The sequence below is a fragment of the Neurospora tetrasperma genome (assembly GCF_000213175.1).
Source record: "Neurospora tetrasperma FGSC 2508 unplaced genomic scaffold NEUTE1scaffold_1, whole genome shotgun sequence".
NCBI lineage: Eukaryota > Fungi > Ascomycota > Sordariomycetes > Sordariales > Sordariaceae > Neurospora > Neurospora tetrasperma.
In genome coordinates this window covers 3,605,436-3,626,775 of record NW_009799099.1, presented here as the reverse complement: position 1 = coordinate 3,626,775, position 21,340 = coordinate 3,605,436, and the positions used below count along the sequence as shown (strand labels likewise).

Sequence of the window (21,340 nt, the reverse complement as noted above, 5' to 3'; positions counted from 1 at the left end):
TGTCTGCTGCATCTGCGATGCGATGCAATGTGCTGCTTACCAGGCGCGGTATCTGGCGTTGAAACTTGGGTTGGGGCAACTTGGAAGGTCACATACATTGACTGCATCATGCTCTCATACGCCAGAGGGGTTTCTGCAGGAGAGAGAGATGAAGGGTTGAATACGTAGCGTCCACCTTCCATGTCCCGATCGCTGGGGAATGGAAAAGCAACAACTTGACGCGATGCTTGGTATTGAGAAAACGCCACGACATCGAAGAATGGGTTGTGAATTGGAGATGGGCGCAATCTCAGCTTCTTTAGTACGGGCTTCCAAAGATGGAAGTACCATATCGGGCAACTGTAATATCAGAGCTACTTATCGGCTGGATGATGCAACTTGATGCAGGTGACCCTGAAACTCAACTTTTTCTGTTGTTCCCTTCAAGTGTGTTGAAGTGAGTGCGTTCACCTTCGTTCGGCTCTTTTTGCTTCAGTTGGTGCGGGGGGTGCACGTACGAATTGCACTCCCAAAGAGGACTACGTAGAGGTGCTCGTCGTTACGCGCTACGGGCAGGCGACGATATGCACATCATTTCCAAATTACCCAAACAGCTTAGCGTGGTGGAGATTGTCCCCAGCACCTCACCGTCACTGTGCGCAGGTGGTCTGTGCTTTGTTGAAAGCGACAGGCCGGTGTATCTTGGTATCCACCTTTGTCGTCTGGGCTTCAGGTACCGGTTAAGAATGACATATTCTGTCCGCATGATTGGACATCAGCCTGAATGGTCTTGGAATGAATGGGAAGGTATCAAATCTGCTACGGCCGGTGATCACTAGACACTGTTGCTTGGCTTCAGCTGGCATACACTAGTACCATTAGTATTGAGAGGGAGAAGCTTCGATGTGACCACCAGCGCCCTTGGATGGTCTATCGAAACTGGAGGGCAGGTACTGTGATCCTCTGCATTATATATACCAAACCACGGCTGTGGACTTGGCGATAGGCTAGAGCACGTATTTGGCATATAGCCTAAGATTACCTGTGGCCTCGACTCCCCTGATGAAAAGTTCCCTTCATATGCTGTCATAGAGAGGAAAAGTGTGAAATCCAATGGAACCAGATGGTAGGCCGCATTTGAAGCCTTACTCCGTGAATCATCGTGACATCAGCCTAGATAGCCAGTATTTTCTTTGCTTACTTGATGGTAATGTTGCATACATAGGTCTGAGGAGCTCAAGTTCGCGCTGCTCGTTAGTCCAGGCCACCCGGAAGAGCCTCCGTCGAATGCATCGAGTTCCGTCAATGATACTGTCTCTCTGCTTCACATTAGCCGACATGCTCGGGAAGCGCCAGGTACCCAGGCTCACTGGGCCACGTTAGTTAACTTGGGCCAGGTTTGGTTGTCAGTCAGCGGCAGCGGGTAGTTAGAAAGCATCCCGGTCTGAGACAACTGTGTTCAGGTTCCGCCTGGATGGAAATTGCTTGAGCTGATACGACTGACAAGCCTTGACGCGATTTGCTCCACGAAGCGCAGAAAACGGCCATTGGTTCGGGGTTTCTCTGGCGTACTCCTTTGACTAAGCTCTACTCAGAGCGTTGCTTAGCGAATTCCGGTTCTAAAGCTGCATTCGCCAACTTCTCGCCAAAGGATAGAGAAATCGGCCATTCGCGATAACGAAATAGTCTTGATGAACCCCTTACACCGGAGGGCAAGCCCGGGTACGACGTAACGCAGTAGTCTTTTAAGTCCAACTGTTGCTTTCAGATTCCCAAGTGACATGATCTGCGGGACCGAAGAAGACCTTTCCACAAGTAAAGCCAAGTATACCATTCCTCTGCTTATCGGTGACAGACTTGTGAGCGGCCTTCGCCTTGGCGTACTTCAGACTGAGAATTCTCCAGGTCGATCTGTGCCTGACAGAGAGATGGCTCCACATCGAGCTCGTAATGGCGGACCCAGATGGATGAGATAAGATAGTTGAGAGGTCGCCAATGCATGTTGAACAAAGCCGATTAGTCCCTGGCAAAAAGAAAAAGACCCTGTGGCTGAATGACAGTTCGGGCAAAATTTCCAACCATATCCAATCAGGAATGCGGCGGTCCCAAGCATGTAGCCATGTACCGCTCATATGTGGCGGGTTCCAGCTCCTTCGCTCATGAAGAGTATATCGGACGAGTTAACTGAGCTTGGTTCATGACCGTCCAGGCGACTGATAGGGATAGCTGTGGTACCCACTACACATCTCTTGATGTCGCTGGATTACTGAATAAAGACGTGAGAGATGAAGTATACAAGTAAATGAGCTACCAAACACTTACCAATGCTTTTAGAGAAGCAGTCACCAGCTCCAAGCCATCCGACAGCCACTCGCCAATCTTCTGGTCACAAATTCTCCGGGCATCGAGTCCCAGTCCCGCGTTCGTCCAACCCTATGCAGCGTAGCAGACGGAAACAATGCGGGTGTCGATTCCCCGGGGGAGTGGTGCGTCCCAGCATCCGTGCCTTGGGAGACGGCAACCCCCCCTTCGCATCCGCCAACCCGAGTGTGTGGACTGGCGACACCAAGTGTGATCCCGACCTGCGCCGCCAAGCTATCATTGGCTGGAGTACCAGTAAGGGTGAACAAGGGGACTAGGTGTGAAAAGGCACAACGCGCAACTTGAGTTCATCACTTGATTGTAATGTGCCAAAAGTTGAACCTGAGGTGACTGATACCTCTTTCGAAACTCCGAAGCTTTTCGGTCTGTCCGACTCGTGGCCGGACAGCATGGAAGACGTCCAGCCGACGCAAAGAGAATGAATTAACAGGGCAACTCTAAAATGGCGTTTAGAGTTCCATGCGCAAGTGATTTTTGGATATTTTTCGGCGAGTGCGACGGCGATTGCCGGAGCAGATGGGAACTGGATCAACTGAGGAGTTGTTCGTCGTCACCTGGAGAGAAAGTCGCGAGGAGCCGACAGACTTTGCTGCGGTGATGAACAAGGTGATTTATTCATGGCTTCTGGCCCGTGCACCATGTACACTACCTCTACGTAATTTACAGTTCACCGTAATCGATGGTTATGACGGAATGCGCTGCAAACGCCCTGCTCAGTGCAGGTTGGTTGGTACCTGGACCCCGCCAATCTTGAAATAAAGTGTATTGCGGAGGACCGGCATGGTCTTGGCTGTCCTGTGAGGCTCTGCGACAAGACATGGGAAATGGTAACAGGAGATCTGGAAGCTCTAGACTCCCCTCTTTCATCATCATGATCACCACAATCGCATCTTCGAAGATGGCCTAAGAAAATTATGGGCAATGAATACCCAACATATTACTCTTGTGTCCTACTCTGCCCGTTGAGCTAAAAGGCGGCAAGCCATTCTACTACAGAGACTGGAGGTGGCTGGCAGGTTTCAGAGATATCCGTCGGATGTTTACTTTGCGGCAACAATCGGCATCACGGGCAAGAGATGTTTGGATGTCTACCGAACTCCAAGTTGAAGTGAAGCGGAGTGTACTAGAGGTGTCGAACTCCAGGTGGTCACAATGGGGTCCAAACCAAAAGCGGTGGATAAACTCGAAACTTCCGAGTACTTATCACCTACCTTAGACGAACCTGGAAGGTGCTCACCAAGTGTAAAGATACCCCGACAATGGAAAGAAGTTGCCTACAAGTAAATGGAAGGCAGCACAGAAGGGCGTACAGAACTTGAACGGGAAAGCGTCCGAGTGGAACTGGTTCGGGCTACCAAATTCCCGACGAAGCACCAAGTGGAAGTGACTCCCATCTTCGGGACCGTTCGCGGTTGCATTTTTTCAGTGTTCCCCCTTTCAAGTCACTCGACGGCACTTAACTTTCATCTGTCGAACTTTCAAGTCCCAAGTTTCACACAATCCCGTCACCTCACTTCACCTCGCTACAACCATGCCCCCTCGAACATCCCCATCCCGCCATCACCTGGTTGGATGATAACCCCCATTGATTCATTTCCACCGAGCGTCACTCGACTTTCCCAGGTCCACATCGCGGAGGCTGACTGCAGTGGTTCAAAAATAAAGCAAGCAATAAACACAGAGGCACACCAATGCCCAGGTTTCAGAGACCAACGGGGTTCTAGCAGGCACGGCCCGGTTCGTTTATGTCAGGTACGGGATTTCGAACCCCTGCGACAAAGACCAAGTAGAAAACTCCTTCATCACCACACCAGGGAACAATGCTGTTGCTAGTAAATTATCGAGTGTTTGAGGTATGGTGCTTGACATTGATGTTACACCATGTTTCTGTGGCTGCCTTGGCTTTCCGCCTACGGCCAAGTTCCCGTTGCTATCTCCCTCTCCTTAGCCCTTTCTGCTCATACTTCTACCTCTATCGCATATCCTCACAATCTCCATGGCCAAGAGCAACACAACAAAAGAGGCCGATGCAGGCCTGACAGCTTCGATCTTGATGGGTAAGCTCACTGTCTAGCATCACAAGCAAAGCCAAAGGTAGCTAACATTTGTGTGCAGAGAAACGTTATACAGTCCTCTCAAAGATCACCAATGGATAACTTGATTGGTCATGGTTTCCGAACCATGACGACTCATGCGCCGGAATCATCCGCAAGAGAGGTGCTTCATACCGAACATCACAGAGCAGTGGTCGGCCAATCATCAAGGTAACGTGATGGTCCTCAATAGCCTCTCATGTTCGCTCACAGCAATGCGCTGTCACTTCCGCCGTTATGTCGAAAAACTCACCATGAGATGCACTGATACTGAATCTTAAATTCCCGGAACACCGACTCCGCGGATGCGAGGCGTACGCCATGCGTCGCGTCTTTTCACGAAAGCTACAAACGGCCGGGTCTTTTGTTTTAGTTCACGGGCGGTGCCAACGGCCTGGGTCGCCCATAAGCACAAGGCCTGAACAAATGCAGCCACCCGTGGCGGTACGTAGGTTATCACTCCCCAGTATAATATTAGAAGCGATCAGTGATCGGTGAAACCTATGCCTTGGATCGTGCAAGATCAACCAGATCCCCCCGCATAATGATGTATGCAGCTAAGCTCATCGTCATTACGAGCTAAGCGACCGTTTGTTCCCTGATACAGCGAGACACGCGAGTAGTCACATGTTTTTGAGTCAACTGTAGCCTTCCAGTCGCATCAACATCACGGACATCTCTGGGTCGGTGCTCTATTACTCAATGCTGTGCCGAACCGCCGTATGCGAGGCTTGCTACGGCTGCGAACAGGGCAGAAGCCGACGATCAATAACCCTTCCCCATGAGTCTGCCACATTTCTGGACAGTCTAGACTTGTTTTGAGACAAAGTCCTGTTAGCAAGCTGCCCTCCTTTTCCAGGGTACCTAACGCCACTCCTTCCACTCAGCCCCAGCCGTTTCCTCAGGGCTGACTTTAGAGTGATGCTCTACCTACAGCCCCGCCTGCTTTGTATGCTGCCACCGCCCGGTGCGAATGGGTTTCATCATAGGGGTCCATAACCATGTTTCGATAGTTTGTGAAGTCTGCACGATCCCTACCCACATGGACGACATGGGAAGTCTTCATCAGCACGAGCAAGGGTGGTACGGATACCGATCATTAAAGAGCATAGGTATTCTTTAGATCGTCACCCCGGCCGCAGGCTTCTAGACTAGTGTTTTGAGATGGCTACGGAATACAACCCATATACGGAAGCTAAAACTTGCCTTGGTACCTAGATATCGTAAGGTCCGTTTATCCCGTATGAAAGCTCGGTTAAGACGAGAACAAGCCTTGGAATTTCTGCCAGTCACGAAAATGTAGACAGCGGCTCGGGTTTGGCGACATCGGTGTGTGCCGATCCATAAGGAACGGAAGGCTCTTGGGATCAGAGGGTAAGGACTAGCATGCAGATTTCTGACCTGCCTACGTTTTTAGATCCGGATGCTTTTCCTCGGCCCTCCTCCAGAATCGTGAGATTCGAGCTCACCTCTTGTAACCTGTTGATCAGGGGTTTGCGATCGATCGTTATAGACTCATCAATTCGAGATTAGCAAGCAAGAGCATCAGAGGTCCGATGAAAACTGGGAGATTTGGCGTCACTCGCCAAAAAGTAATGTCGGCTAAGGTTAGTAAGTAAGCAAACACGCTTTAGTCGAACTATCATTGCGCTATTCTCCTTGGGATCTTCTTCGTTGGATCCAGGAGCATAGTTGATTTCGCCATTTTCCTAATGAGGAAGTCCTTGATTTACTTCTTGAGCAACAACATACACTCAAGAGTCACAGATGCAGGAATCATCAGCCAGCCATGGCAGAGTCATAGACTTGGATCGAAATGTCATCTTTTAGTACCTAGACGAAATTGAAATTGGAGAATACGTCAAGTTAATAGCGTAGTCTGCACATAGGACGACAACGAAGTGAACATCTCAATGGCGTCTATTGTCACTTGCTCACAAAATCTCCACCGTCCTCAAGTTCGACAAATCTTGACAACAATCAACATCCGGGACGAGCCTTATCACCTTCACCACATGAGTATGGCCTATGAGTCCTGCATTTCCGCTACTTCCAAGTCCTCGCTGTAATATATTCATCCATTTCATCTGCCTTCTCAGACGCACAACTCGGAACGACCGACAGCAGCGAGTTGTGTTGAGGCAAGCACTCCATCCCCTCACACTTCCCTGAATATGATGAATCCTCGCCACTTTGTCAAGCTCACACTCAGTTCTGCCTTCGAATGCTACCCTATATGTCTGGTACGTCTGGCAGAATTGGCATTCCAAGCGAGTGAGCCACGTACCGGTTGAATAATCCATGATTTCCAGAAGGTTTCATCTTTCCTACACTCCCAATAAGTCTAGGACCCCAACCAACGATTCGTTGTTGACATTTCTGACTGACTGACTGACTGACTGAACCAGAACAACATCGTCCGGCACACAAAGCAAAGTGCTTTTGAGAGAGTCAAAGCGTGCCTTGACAAAAGCGGCTTTGGCGTAATTTGTTCTGCCAGTCCTTTGACCCCACTGCCACTCAGCAATTATTCGCCACGACAAAGCCAGAGATCTTTGTATAGTGGTCGGTGGGCAAAGAAGGATCAAATGATTGGTAATTCACTACTGTACAGGGTGATTGCCACAATTGATGGGAAAGGTCCGATAGTCGCATATGAAGCTACCGTGAGATTGAATATCAGGATAAGTTGGCTCGTAACCTAGCTTGTTGAAGTTGGACCTAAGCAGTTGGTTCAAAGATCTAATTTCTCAAATTGAGCGCTGATATTCGAGAAGGATCTAGATTTCGGTTATGGACCAGTCATAGAAACTGGAAACATATGAGCTGAGGAAGGGAAAGAACGAACCCAAACCTCAAAGATCGCAGGATTTTCAGTTGCGACAGCGCGAGGCTTTTCTCGGGAAGAACCACATGACCGAGTGTCAAGTGGGACTTTTAAAGTCATGTCACAGCGCAGCTCTATTATATTTCCTTGCAGAAGATGCCATGCGCCTGCCATCGCTCCTACCGCACTGCAGACCCAAGCGGCTAACATGCTCTCCCAGACGTCGGACGCAATGACACTTTTCCTCGCACCTTCTCAGACTGGCCTAGGGAGCAGGCACCAGTGGCAGGCACGATATAAGGTCCGCCATATAAGATCCGCCCACTAGTCACTCTACCGACCATAGCGGGGAGTTCTGCGGTCTCGAATCTCATGGCGCATTGGATCGTTGATGAAAACTTAGCGCGGCAGTTTTCGTAGGTCTGCAGCTGGGATATTATCGTTCCTTCTCCAAAATTACCTAGGCGACTTAGCTTTCTGCACTTTTATTTGATTCATGAATGGATGAGAATGCTGAAAATCATGGTTTGGGGTCTTTACTTCTTACCTAGGTTTGGGATTGTGGGAGACATTTGTGTGTTGGGTTGTATGTAGCGCCGACCGATCGTGATATTATCGCCTTTTTGTGCACCTTGGACACTCCGCTCTGATCGTAACAGAACACGACTTTGGGCCAATCCGCTTGAGACTGACAGTTACAAATGACGTGGATAATCACACATAATGAAATATAGAGAGTCTGTGAAGTTCGCTCTTCTCTTCTCGGGGAAGTCAAGAGGAATGTCCAAGTTTATCCGAAGGCAAGAAGGCAAGACGGCAAGCACCGACACCTTCGTCATGACCGTGGCGGTACCTTTCGAGACTACTGCACCATCTATAAGACGGTTGCTACTAAGTTTAGCTGCTTGTTGAGTCCACATTCGTTAATGCTTTTGGTGCTTGTATCTACGTAAACCCGAGATCTCTGATTGTCTTGAACTAATTGAAGCCAAATTGAGAGTCTATCAAGAGTCATAAGACGTAAATGAGAGAACAGTGGCTCATGTGCTTTGAAGCCCGGCTATGCAACTGATGTGAAATCTTAAACGGAGCTTCCCTTTCTGTACTATAGCACTTCGTGTAACGCAGCTGCATATGTAGTTGATGTCTAGTACCCCGCCTCAAATGATGCTCGATGACCCAGATTCGTGGACTCAACCCTTGCTTCAACACCAACGAGGACAGAACAGCAGAGCACCAGAACAAGCGAGTCGGATATCCTCCTCGGCTCACTACCTGTCTGCTCGAACCTCGTCCATCAAGCTTCCCTTCTGTCACACACACCAACCAGCTTCACTCTAAACCAATATATAAGAACAGAACCAAAACAAACCGAAACCAAACATGGGCGACTCTTCCCAACCTCGAACCATCTACGGTCCTCCTCGCCTCCTCGACATCCAAACCACCGTCCCCGACCCGCGAATCCTCTTTATGAAAAACGTCTCCATCCCTCTCAAATCCTCCCCGTTTCCCATCCGCGCCAACATCTACCTCCCAAAGTCATGTACCTCCTCGCCCGGCCTCGATGTCAACGAACCCCAACCCGAGGTCCAATCCAAGAAATACCCAGTCATAGTAACCTACGGCCCATACGGGAAGGACATCCCCTACTCTTCATTCCACCCGGGCTCCTTCGCCGAGGTCAACGCCGAGCAGCGGTCCGAGTTCTCCGCCTGGGAGACGCCCGATCCGGTGTACTGGTGCAAGCAAGGGTATGCGGTGGTGCGGGCGGACGAGCGCGGGACGGGACAGAGCCCGGGGCTGCTGGATACGATGAGTAAGGATACGAGTGATGCTTTTTGTCAAGTGATTGAATGGTGCGCGGATCAGGAGTGGTCGAATGGGAAGGTGGGGTTGTTGGGGGTTTCTTATTATGCTGGTGAGTTGAGTTATATGAAATCTAGCAGAAGAAAAAGAATGGTTGTTGACAAATGACAACAGGTTCGCAATGGCGAGTCGCTGCTCGTCGACCAAAAGGCTTAGCGGCCATCATCTCTTGGGAAGGCATGTCTGACTACTACCGTGATCGGTGTCGACATGGCGGAATTCTTTCCAACAACTTCATTGATATTTGGTGGAACCGGCAGGTGCTGGTTAATCAGTATGGTCTGCCCGGCCGCTCCAAACTGAAGTTCCCACCAGACGGACCCGGCGCCAGGGGACAAGAAGACACGATCGAAGGTGACCTATCCGAGGAACAGTTGGTATCAAACAGGAACGATCAGACCAAAGACAACGAGGCGCATCGGTTCCGCGACGAAGACTATTATGCCAGTAAGGAGTATCGACTTGAGGACATCGAGGTTCCTGTGCTGAGCGTGGCGAACTGGGGCGGTATCACGCTCCATCTGCGCGGTAACGTGCTGGGTTATACGTACGCCGGGTCGAGATTCAAGTATCTGCGTTTCATCACTGGTCGACACGATCTTCCGTTCTACTACAAGGAGCAGGTTGAACTTCAAAAGAGCTTCCTTGATGCCTTTCTCAAGGGAGAAGATAAGGTCGGCTGGAGTGTCCCTAATAAAGTCTCTCCGATCGAGGTAACGCTGCGCAAAGGTAATATTGGGTTCAACGATGCAAAGAAAGAGAAAGCGTACGAGAAACGGAGTGAGGGCCAATGGCCGCTTTATTCGACAGAGTATACAGACTTCTACCTTGGGTCCGATCACGCCCTCTCCCGGAACAAGCCAGACCCAACTAAGCCAGAGCAAATCGGATACAAAGCTCTCGGGAGCCTGGACAAGCCTGAGTTGGTCCAGTTCGTCACAGCACCCTTCGAGAAAGAGACCGAGATAACCGGCCATATCGTGGCACACTTGAATGTCTCGGTGACGCCTGAGAACACGCAGAACGAGGCAGACATTGACCTCTTCCTGACCATTCGCCATATCGACCGTTCGGGGAACGAAGTGTTCTACACCGGAACGGCGGGTGACCCCGTCCCTGTCTGCAAAGGCTGGCTCCGAGTGAGCAACCGAAAGGTCCACGAGGAAAATCCCAAGCACAAGCCATGGCTCCCTTTTAGAGAGTACTTCTCGACCGATGTTCTCCCCGTGAAGGCTGGAGAGGTGTACGGCGTTGACGTTGAGCTCTGGCCAACCAACGTAGTGGTGGGCGTAGGTGGTAGGATTTTGCTCGAGGTTTCCAGTGGTGACACGCAAGGAGCTGGGATCTTCCAGCATAACTCCGATACAGACAGGTGAGTTCCGTTTCAACGGTCACATTCCGTGTTTGAACGCAGCGTACTGATTCTGCTCAAGACCCGCTTCGAAATTTGCTGGCCAGAATCATATCCATTTCGGAGAAGGCTTTGACAACTATGTCACACTGCCCATAATCCCGGAACACATCTAGATGGTGCAACGTCGACCTCAGGCAGTTTTTCAACAGCGAGAAATGGTGTTGTATTCCAGAGACGGGGTATCGTATGTCGTGTGAAATTCTCCACACAAGTGCTTGCTTTGCTAGTGTTGCCAAAAAAAAAAAAAAAAAATTAAGTTCCGAGTGTTGTCCGTGAGATTTAGAGGCCGTAGATTCCAGTGAAAGATGTGAAGTTTGTCGTTCGTCGTGACCAAAACCCCCTTCAGTCGCTGCTTCCTCCCATCTCATTCGTTGTTCCCGCGTGCCGCCACGTCCACCGCGGCATCCTCTCTTCATCCACCATTCCCGCGAGATACCCAACATTGCCGCGCAACATCCATCAGGTGGCACAAATTCCGTCTGAACCGTTGCCGTTGTCCCCGTACCAGGCGTTCTCGCGCAGACAGTCGTTTAGCCGAACTTTCTGGTTCCACCCTTGAATTTCTCCTTGTTCTCCTCCTTCTTGCCCTTGCCGATCAGCTCCAAGTGACCAGCCCTGGCTCCCAACATTTTCTCGGTCTTGGCGGCCATGCCGGCAGTGAACTTCTTCTGGACCTTGTCGGCCTTGGTCTTGTTCTTCTTGACCTTGGTGACACCCGACTTCTTGGGAGCCTTGCCGCCCTTGGACCGATTCAGTCCAGGGTTGGGCTTGGTGATTTTGCTGCCCGAGCCTTGGGCCATGTTGGCGGTGGTTCGGAATGGATTTTTGAATGAGGCGACAACCGGATTGTGGAGGTCGCGCAAATTGAAGAAAAAGAGAAAGAAAAGAGAAGAAAGAAAAACTGAACGAAGAGATGCAGCCAAAGTTTGGCACGCCGTTTTCTCACCGCCAAAATTGTGTCCGGCAGAATCTTTCTAGACGAACGTGCGCACTTTAAGCAATCCCCACATCCCCTCCACGCGGCATGTTCCGGCTCCACCGGACAGCTCCACGTCGAGGTAAGGCACCTTGTACTCGTGTTTGGCTGTCCACTACTGGCTTATCCCCTATCAACCACTGAAGCTATACTGAACTGTCCATCATTTAAACAATCAACAACAGACACCAGTCCCTACCAGGTATATAACAATCAGCACCTTACGAGATCAGTCCCTCGGCAGCATCCCATAATACCCGACCTCTACGAACACCAGGCCGGTCCTTGACGCCAACATAATCCTCGCTCATCGATAAGCACGACGACCACCACCATTCTAATCCGGAACCCCCCTCCAAACCGATAATCAAAATGTCCGACCCCTTTGGAGCCGAGGCCGAACTAATCAACATCGAGAGCCACTTCTACCAAGGCCAATACCAAGAAGTCATCGACTTTGACACCACCTCCTTCTCGGCCGAGAACGCCCTCCCCGCGCGCGTTCTCCAGCTGCGCGCGCGCATCGCGCTCGGCCAAGCCGAGGACGTGCTCGCCGAAGTTGCGGGCGAGAAGAAGCCGGAGCTCGAGGCGGTGGGTGCGTTGGCGCAGCTGAAAGCGGGTGACGCCGAGTCGGCCGTGGAGACGATCGAGCAGCTGGCGGCCATGGACGCGGGTGAAATTGGTATTGTCCAGGTCGTGGGCGGGACGGTGCTGGCGGCGGCGGGTAAAGCCGACGAGGCGCTGGCGCTGCTGCAGAGGCACCAGGGCAACCTGGAGGCTGTCGCGCTGATTGTGCACATCTACCTGGCGCAGAACAGGACGGAATTGGCGGTTAAGGAGGTGGCCAGCGCGCGGAGGCTGGCGCAAGATAGCTTGTTGTTTAATTTGGCTGAGTCGTGGGTTGGGTTGAGACTGGTTAGTTTCCCCACCCCTTTTTCCTTTGCGGCGAAACACTTTTGTGCGGTTGGATCAAGCAGTTTACTAACTATTAACTTTTGTGTCTACTACCACTTAACAGGGCGGCGACAAGTACCAGCAAGCATTTTACGTCTTTGAAGAGCTCGCACAAGCACCCGCTACCTCCTCCGTACGGAGTCTCGTCTCGCAGGCCGTTGCTGAGATTCATCTCGGCCGCACAGAGGAGGCCCAGGCTGCCCTGGACCAGGCGCTCAAGAAGGAGCCCGGATTCGCGGACGCCATTGCGAACCAGCTCGTCTGGAGCGTCATTACTGGACAAGATTCGGCCGAGTACAAGGCGTACGTTACAGATTTACACATATGGCTCTGGTTTCCTCCGCCTCTCCTTTGGTACTTACGTGTGCTAACATATATGTCTGCTTACAGTGCTCTCGAGCAGGCTGATCCCAACCACCCCTTCTTGACCGATTTGGCCGAGAAGAGCGACCTCTTTGACAAGGCGGCGACAAAGTACAAGGCCAAGGTTTCTGCTTAAGCGAATTTTTTGGGTGAGGCGATGATGACGAACATGAAAGATATCTAATTCACAAAAAAAGGACAGGCGGGGGCGCAACAAGACGAATGACGAAGCGGTGGAATAATGGTTGTTGGGGAGAATTTAAGGAGAAACAAGAGAAATCTGTGACCTTGGTAGTGATGCTGACATGCGGGTATAAATGCTAGGCAGAGGAGCATTGGTTCTCATGGCAATGAGGTCGAGTCGATCGAATGCTTTCTGGACTTATATCGAGGAAGATGTGTGCCAATGCAGTATACAGCTGGGTGAATGAAAGCAGCATGTCGTATCTCTTCGCAGTGTTTCCGATACCATAACCTTGGAGAAATGATCCAAGTTTCAAGTTCAGACGCGGGCCTATTGAGGCTGAACAGTGATAGACGTGTGCAACTTGAAGATAAGAGAAAACGGTTACGGGTGGTTCAGTTGGATAGTTGGATGGGTCGAACAGTCGGACATGAAAGTCGCACATCCATCGGAAAGGGATGTCGCACTCTTACACTACACTAGCGTATGTAGTAGAAAAGGGGGCAGAGGGGGCAGAGGGGGAAGGGGGGGCCAAGGGGACTGATGCAATTCGATGAAGATCTCAGCCTTAAACTGGTAGGTGATAGCCGGACTTTGAGTGGTCCCGACGTGGCCTATGGGAGGAATCCTTCATTCGATGACCGAGGTGCAACGGATTTTTGTCACGGCGTTTGACGATACGTTTGGTTGTTGGTCGGATATTGTCTGCTATAGGGACATTCACTTTAGAGATGCCAAGTGAGAAGTAAGCCTTGATTGAGTTGTGTTGGCTAGAGGTATGATGAATGTGGCTTGTGTTAGGTTGTTGAAGGCAGAAGGGGTCTGGTGTCGTGTAACATTGCAGTGGCATCATCAAGTCGGCATGGATCATCGTGATGGAGACTCAGTCTCGAAAGAGATGTTTACAGTAACCTTGAAAGGCGGGGAAATGAAGACGAATGACCGACGGCCTGTGATCCCGTCTTGCCCGTCACCCGTCTATAAGGATAGGACCCACAACGGCGGCATCGCGGCGGACCCCAAGCAAGACCCTTAGAGCGGCGGAAGCGGCAGCCCTGCTTGGCTCGGCTAAGTTGGCTCCCGTCTCTGTCCGCTGGAAAGCCGAAAAAGCTTGGCCTGCACGGTGCATCTTTAGGTGACCCTATTCCCGTTCCCTCTTTTTTTTCTTTTCTTTTCTTTTTGGCTTTGCTTTCACTTGTAGAGTATCGGAAGGGTCAAACAATGTCAGCAAAAGTCCGAGAACAGAACCCCCTTAAGCTGGAGGAAACGTTCGACTTCAGTCAAGAGTCTGGGAGTTATAGTTCATGCAGGTAACAAAGCCACTAGACTTAGGCAACAGTTTGGCAGTGTTCCATCCGTTCCCCGGAAAGCATCTTCGATTCGCGCAAGAGGTGCTCGGAGAGGTGAGGTGACCTTGACGAAGGCACAAGCGTGTGCGGCAAGGACGCGGTTAGGTTGAGAACTGATTGGTATCAAATGCAAATGCGCAGTTTATTGGAATCAACGGGACATTACATTTGGGGGTCATGTTCTATATCTCTTTCAGCCCATCTCGTGTTTATGACACCATTCAGCTCCTCCCATAGGCTCGTTTGAATGACGGCCCACCGCTTGTTTTTGTTCAAGGTCAACGGCGTAGTCAAGGAGGTCCAGAGAGTGGTTCAAGTTCGAGTAGCTTTGGCGGTTAATCTTCTGCTGTTGTGTCGTCTTGTTACACCTGCATACACAAGACAGATGTTGATGTATCGTGATGTACGCGTGATGTAACTCTGGGTTATGCAACTACCGCATGGATACCTTGGCTACCTTATTGTACATTGGACAAACGCCCAACTTCCCCTTTTTTTTTTTTTTTTTTTTTTTCGCGAATCGCGATTTGTGTTTTTTTTTTTCTTTTCTTTTGACACCTTTGAAAGACGGGATGCGCCCCTGCAGATTTGGCCTTGTCAAGATACACTAAACAAACTAAATCATCCGCGGGCCCGAGCATCCGGCCGGAGATCCCCCGGGGCAATCGGTGGGTAGGCGGTGGACGAGACTCCTTGGCGGATTCAAAAAGTTGAAACTGTCCTCTTCCGTCAGGTTGGAGCATCACGCGACCCTCTTCAGTTCTTTTCTCTTCGTTCAGTTGTTTCCTCTTCAACCAAATATCAGCCTCCACTCACAGCCTTGATACATACACTACACGCGACGGAGAGAAGCACAGAAAGTCAGTTCCAAGACTCCAAGCCCCCGCCGATCTCAGCTTCCACGACTTCCATTTTGTCACCCACTTCCTGGTTGCCCGGGATCCCCACTCCACTCGGGAATTTCCATCGCATTTGTCTACACACACACACAGTGTAGTGTAAACCAGCTATCCCAGCCCGAATGACGTCTCTGTCCTCCAGCTCGGTCTGACCCTGATACACCCGACCGTCTCTACCGCTGTCGAGACTCGAATGGCTACCGCCCAGTTCGTCTCAACACAGTCTGAGAGTCCAAATTCCACTCTCCCATCGATCTTGAATGCACGCTAGACACTTACAGTACTCTTGACGCATGAACGCGGAGTGTAACTCGACGACATTATTCCCAAAATCATAACAACCCCTTTTATGTTTTGGTCATTGACGAGACACGATACTACTACCACCACCACCCTTTTAATCTTGCCAGACATTGAGCCTCGAATAAGTCAGAGGAGCGAGCCTATTCTTCCCCACGCCATTCCTCTTTCTAAACAATCCCGCCCCTTGCACATCAAACACACAGGCCTGCACGACACCACCACCACCAGGGCCCATCCATTACAGAGCGGCACTACCCAAGGAGGACCAACCGGCAGGACAAGCAACTTTCAAAACAAGAAACTTGGAAGCAGCCACAGCACCATTGACGATTGACGACGCTCCCCCTACGACAAATTGGCGCTTACGCAGTACTACGATTGTCGGACCCCTCTTTTGCCTTGCCCTGCCTTGCTTGGCTGATCGATCCCGTCAAGCCGTCACTGACTCGGCACCGCCACTGCCAATATCCCCGTATATAGCTCCATAGGTACCCAGCCGGGCGACCCCGCTAGGTCCCCCTTCCCGCCGCCATGGTCCGCATTATTCCAAACCGTCTCAAGTCATCCAGCAACTCCTTAGCAACTAGCAGAAGCACAAGTCCAATGCGAAGCAAGGGCGATTCAGCAAGCCCCGAGGGGCGCAGAGACACGGGCTTGGTTCTGGATGTCAAGATCATACAGGTGTGTTTGTTCATGTCGATGCGCGGTCCCGGCATCATCCGAATCGCATTCCATTTCCGCAACAGCAGCACTGATGGATGTTTTTGTTTTGTCTACTATAGGCCAGAAACCTTGCGGCAAAGGATCGAGGAGGCACATCGGATCCTGTAAGTTATGCGACAACAATCTCTACAACTTCCGACACAAGTATCGTCAGTTGGTGCTGGTTGCTGACACAGGCTGCCTGCTGCGTCTAGTACCTCGTATTGACCCTGGGCGACGCCAAATATACGACCTCCACGATACCAAAGACTCTCGACCCGATCTGGAATGAACATTACCAGTTTCCCATCAATAGCGCGCAAAGTCTTTCCCTCACCGGTATTTGCTGGGACAAGGATCGCTTCGGGAAGGACTACCTGGGCGAGTTCGAGCTCGCTCTTGATGAGGCCTTCGCCGAGGATGGCATCACCGACCTTGGGCCAGGCTGGATCCCCCTGAAGAGCAAGAGGACCGGAAAGAAGAGCAGCGTCGTCTCAGGTGAGGTGGAGCTGCAATTGACCATCGTCGACAACTCGAATCTCGAAGCCACTCCCAGAGAGCTCTACGACCAGTTCATTTCCGTCACCAAGTCCGCGCCTGTGCTTGATACCGCCTCGCAAGTATCGTCCACGCGCTCCAAGAACGCATACGAATTTACCAATGGTGATAGCGACACCTTGGGTATTGTTTATCTGGAGATTGGCAAGATCACCGATTTGCCTCCCGAGCGCAACGTGACCAAGACCAGCTTCGATATGGATCCCTTCGTCGTCATCTCACTCGGCAGACAGACATTCCGCACCAAGACGATCCGGCACAATCTCAATCCTGTGTATAACGAAAAGATGATCTTCACGATATCGAATTACGAGCAGATGTACTCCTTCAACTTTACCGTCATCGACCATGATAAATATTCTGGCAACGACTTTGTCGCTTCCGTCAACCTTCCGATCCGGGAAATCATGGAAAACGCACCAAAGCCCAACCCAGAAACCGGTCTCTATCACCTGAAGGATATCCCAGACTACGCTCCAGTGCAGAAGAGCGGTGGCCGATTCGCGAGATTGGGCCTGTCTCGGACGGCCTCTGTTCAAAGCTTGAGCAAAGCCGCCAGGCCTGGTCTTTCTAGGCAAAACTCCACGGCCGCAAAGGAACCATCGGTAGCTGGGACCCCTCTTCAGATCGCTGTCGACAGTGCTCAGGAATATGGCCGGAATGCCCTTCCCCCGCCTAGCCCGGCCCTGCTGTCACCTGGGGAGAATCCCATGGCGGCGGCGGGTGCGGCTGCTATGGGGGGCGAGATTGCGTCCCAGTCCGAAGGGGACGACGACAACTTCACTTTCTTGACTCTTCCTCTCAAGATGAAGAACCTTGAGAAGTGGGAGTCCAAGCACAGCCCTCAACTCTATCTTCGCATCAAGTACATGCCGTACCCTGCGCTGAGACAGCAGTTCTGGAGGGCACTCTTGAAGCAGTACGACGCGGATGAGAGCGGGCGCATCAGCAAGGTCGAGCTGACAACCATGCTGGACACCCTCGGTTCCACACTGCGCGAGTCTACCATCGATAGCTTTTTCCAGCGATTCCCCCATAGGATGGAAGGGGACGACTCGGATGATTTGACCATGGACGAGGCCGTCATTTGCTTAGAGGATCAGCTAGAGGCCAAGTCGCGCTCGACCGTGCAGGGAATGGTCGACAAGGTCAAGGATAACGTAAAGAACCTCCTTCCTGGTCACGGCAAGGACTCTGGTACCACTAGTGATCAAGAGGACGCGGAGACTCCGGCCAGCGGTTCGCAACTTACCGATTCAACCCTCAACGTACCAGATCTTGGCACCTCGGGTGAAGAAGGAGACCTGCTCGACCGTGATGACTTGAACCTTTCATCTAGCGGCGAGGAACACGTTGTGGAGATCAAGGAGTGCCCTATTTGCCACCAACCTCGCCTGAACAAGCGGAAGGATGCCGACATCATTACCCACATTGCAACTTGCGCCAGCCAGGATTGGCGCCAAGTCGACAATCTTGTGATGGGTGGCTTCGTTACTTCCAGCCAAGCCCAGCGCAAGTGGTATTCCAAGGTCATCACCAAGATCTCGTATGGCGGTTACAAGGTTGGAGCCAACTCGGCCAACATTCTTGTCCAGGACCGTATTACCGGACAGATCAACGAGGAGAAGATGAGCGTCTACGTCCGACTTGGCATCCGCTTGCTGTACAAGGGTCTCAAGTCCAACAACATGGAGACGAAGCGCATCCGCAAGCTTCTCAAGAGCCTTAGTGTCAAGCAGGGCAAGAAGTACGACGACCCGAACTCCAAGGCTGAGATCCCCAAGTTCATCCAGTTCCACGGTCTTGATCTGTCCGAAGTTGCACAGCCTCTGGAGGAATTCAAGAACTTCAACGAGTTCTTCTACCGCGCCCTCAAGCCCGGTGCGCGCCCCTGTTCGGCTCCTGAAAACCCTCGCATCGTCGTTTCTCCCGCCGACTGCCGCTGCGTTGTCTTCAACAGCATCGACACGGCCACCAACGTTTGGATCAAGGGTCGCGAATTCACTGTCAAGCGCCTGCTTGGTGACGCTTACCCTGAAGATGTTGCGCGGTACGAGGGAGGTGCGCTCGGCATCTTCCGCCTTGCGCCACAGGATTACCACCGCTTCCATATCCCCGTTGACGGTGTTATGCGCCAGCCCAAGACGATCGAAGGAGAGTACTATACTGTCAACCCAATGGCCATTCGGTCGGCGCTGGATGTGTACGGCGAGAACGTGAGAGTGCTGGTGCCGATTGACAGCCCCGTGTTTGGCCGCGTCATGGTTGTTTGCGTTGGCGCCATGATGGTCGGTAGTACCGTCATTACGAGGAATGAGGGCGACGAGGTGAAGAGGGGTGAAGAGCTCGGATACTTCAAGTTTGGTGGTAGCACGATTGTTGTGCTCTTTGAGCCGGGCAGGATGGTGTGGGATGAGGATCTGGTGCAGAATTCGCTTCTGCCTTTGGAGACTTTGGTAAGTCTGACCGATCAAGTGACTTGTATAGTGGTCGTTGACTAACAGTAACGAACAGATCCGCGTCGGCATGTCCGTCGGTCACGCGCCTGATGAGCCACAGTGGACTCCTGATATGCGCAAGGACGAGGGCGATATCACGGCCGAGGACAAGGCCAACGCCAAGCGCCGTATCCAGGGCCAGGTTGCCGAGGAGTCGCCGGAGGACAGCGGCAATGACGAGGTTCCCCCCCCTCCGGCGTTGGGTTCATGAGCGAGTGGTCTCCGCCGTTGGGTTGGGTGGTTCAGATAATTTTGTATCGACCCTTGGGATACAAGTGTATGTTTATGCCAACCTGGTCTTTGAGCGCTGAGTTTGAGCGTCCTGCATAAAGATTTGTAATATTATGATTTTATGAAGTATCGATATAAGCCGAACAGTCGTTGCACATCTTCATGGGTCGAATTACTGTCCAAGGCCTCGTGTGTTTGCTCCGTGATATTTTTCAGGGTATCATGAGTAACCAACCAAAATCAGTCCCTGGTTGTTCTTTACCTTCCACACACTCCCCGCCCGATTTCCAACCGAGGCCCGGTCCTTAACGCCTCGAGAAATGCACAATTCTACCTCCCATCATCTTCCCCATCCAGGCCGTGACAAAATATATCAAAAGCTGTCCAGCAACTTATCCAACTTCTTCCTCTCATCACCTGCCCCCTCTCCCTCCTCCCCTTCCCTCGCCCTCTTCCTCCTCCCACTCCCACTCCCACTCCCTCTTTCCTTCTCCTTCCCCCTCTCCTTATCCAACTTTTCAACCCTTCCCCCCACTCTAGCCAGCAGAACCCTCATCCTCTGCAACTCAGCCTCCATCTCCCCATTCTTAGTCACCAGATTCTCTTGTACCGCTTTCATTCCTCCTCCTCCTCCTCCTCCTCCTCCTCCCCCTTCCCCTTCTGCTCCCTCCCTTACTTGTTCTCCTTCGGCATTCAGGTCTTGAGCAGGGGAAGCTGCAAACCCCTCAACCAACCCCTTAATTTTTCGTAATTTGGCCACCCGTTCCAACACCTTCCGTTTCTGCTGGTCCAACTCCTTCAACTGCGCCACCAACTCGGCAAACCGCTTGGCTTCCATGGGGTGATCGTCTACTTCCTTTTCCGAGACAGAGGACCAGGAGTCGGGTATGGAGGTGATTAAGCGAGGAACAGTCAAGTCGGCGTTTACTCGCAACCAAGCCTGTCCATCTTCGTCCTCATCATCTTCGTCTTCTCCATCCCCTTCGTTTGCTTTCCCCAAGGATGCGGAAGTGGAAGTTGAAGTAAAATAAAGTTTGTCGATTTGTTCAGCTACGTGTCGTGTTGCTTGAGGAGGGTAGGCGCGTCGGTTGTGTTGGGTGAGGCGGTGGTTGAGTTTCTGGATGGCTTCGGAGAGCGGTTTTTGAGGGATGCTTTGGTGTTGTTGGAGTTGAGAGTGGGGGGAGGAGATGCCGTTGTTTTGAGAAGTGAAGGTGCGCGTTGGAGCCAAGGGTTGGGAGAGGGTGCGCGTTTGGGTGTTGAGGAAGTCGGATTTTAGGGAGAGGATGGTTGGTGGGGGTGGTTGTTGGGGTGGCATTATGGGTTGTGTTCTGATCGTACTGTGGTTGGTCGATTGTGGTGGAATTGATTGAGATATCTGATGTTCAATTATATATTTCCAATCTCACGTGGATATTTGTATATCCTTTTACGTTGGGTTGTGGTGGTTACGGTTATGTTTTTCATGTGATTAGTTGGTGGATGAATGACACCGATGGAAGTGATGCTGTTTTGAGAATGGAATTGGAGAAGCGCGCCTTGTCCCTAACCCTGAACTCCTCGGATAATGACAGCATGGGATGAGGGGTCGCTGTGGATGCACTGCAACGGTAACTGTACCTGGCTGGCATGGGGTAGTGGAGCTTGGGCCAACCACCCGATGTTCGCAACACTTGTGCTGGAAGCTGCCCCGGTCAACAGGAATTTGGAGATTTCAATAGAAAAGAGAAAACACCCTGAAATCGAAAAGGAGCCCGTTCCT

At 51.5% G+C, this 21,340-nt stretch overlaps 7 protein-coding genes across 7 annotated transcripts; 4 read left to right on the top strand and 3 right to left on the bottom strand.

Moving 5' to 3' along the window:
- Positions 1–8,335: 8,335 nt before the first annotated feature.
- Positions 8,336–8,667, top strand: NEUTE1DRAFT_115972 (uncharacterized protein; the record flags this gene model as incomplete). Its single annotated transcript, XM_009849911.1, has 1 exon — positions 8,336–8,667. A coding segment is annotated over one exon (210 nt), but the record flags the coding sequence as incomplete, so codon positions are not given.
- On the top strand, positions 8,665–10,677 carry NEUTE1DRAFT_127791 (uncharacterized protein; the record flags this gene model as incomplete). The annotated part of the gene is made up of 3 exons (XM_009849910.1): positions 8,665–9,202; positions 9,265–10,522; positions 10,584–10,677. 3 exons carry the CDS (start codon positions 8,665–8,667, stop codon positions 10,675–10,677), a joined length of 1,890 nt encoding a protein of 629 aa, XP_009848212.1.
- A 417-nt stretch (positions 10,678–11,094) lies between these two features.
- NEUTE1DRAFT_36957 (uncharacterized protein) lies at positions 11,095–11,364 on the bottom strand (the record flags this gene model as incomplete). Its single annotated transcript, XM_009848874.1, has 1 exon — positions 11,095–11,364. The coding sequence occupies one exon, from the start codon at positions 11,362–11,364 to the stop codon at positions 11,095–11,097; it is 270 nt and encodes an 89-aa protein (XP_009847176.1).
- Positions 11,365–11,691: 327 nt separating this feature from the next.
- Positions 11,692–13,361, top strand: NEUTE1DRAFT_76774 (uncharacterized protein; the record flags this gene model as incomplete). Its single annotated transcript, XM_009849909.1, has 3 exons — positions 11,692–12,455; positions 12,559–12,797; positions 12,885–13,361. 3 exons carry the CDS (start codon positions 11,913–11,915, stop codon positions 12,991–12,993), a joined length of 891 nt encoding a protein of 296 aa, XP_009848211.1.
- Positions 13,362–15,011: 1,650 nt separating this feature from the next.
- On the bottom strand, positions 15,012–15,584 carry NEUTE1DRAFT_98219 (uncharacterized protein; the record flags this gene model as incomplete). The annotated part of the gene is made up of 4 exons (XM_009849908.1): positions 15,012–15,079; positions 15,207–15,222; positions 15,381–15,486; positions 15,565–15,584. 4 exons carry the CDS (start codon positions 15,582–15,584, stop codon positions 15,012–15,014), a joined length of 210 nt encoding a protein of 69 aa, XP_009848210.1.
- Positions 15,585–15,918: 334 nt separating this feature from the next.
- NEUTE1DRAFT_76771 (uncharacterized protein) lies at positions 15,919–19,722 on the top strand (the record flags this gene model as incomplete). Its single annotated transcript, XM_009849907.1, has 4 exons — positions 15,919–16,273; positions 16,375–16,419; positions 16,510–19,308; positions 19,367–19,722. 4 exons carry the CDS (start codon positions 16,124–16,126, stop codon positions 19,559–19,561), a joined length of 3,189 nt encoding a protein of 1,062 aa, XP_009848209.1.
- Positions 19,723–20,083: 361 nt separating this feature from the next.
- Positions 20,084–20,872, bottom strand: NEUTE1DRAFT_16584 (uncharacterized protein; the record flags this gene model as incomplete). The annotated part of the gene is made up of 2 exons (XM_009848725.1): positions 20,084–20,252; positions 20,304–20,872. Coding segments are annotated over 2 exons (738 nt in total), but the record flags the coding sequence as incomplete, so codon positions are not given.
- Positions 20,873–21,340: the final 468 nt, after the last annotated feature.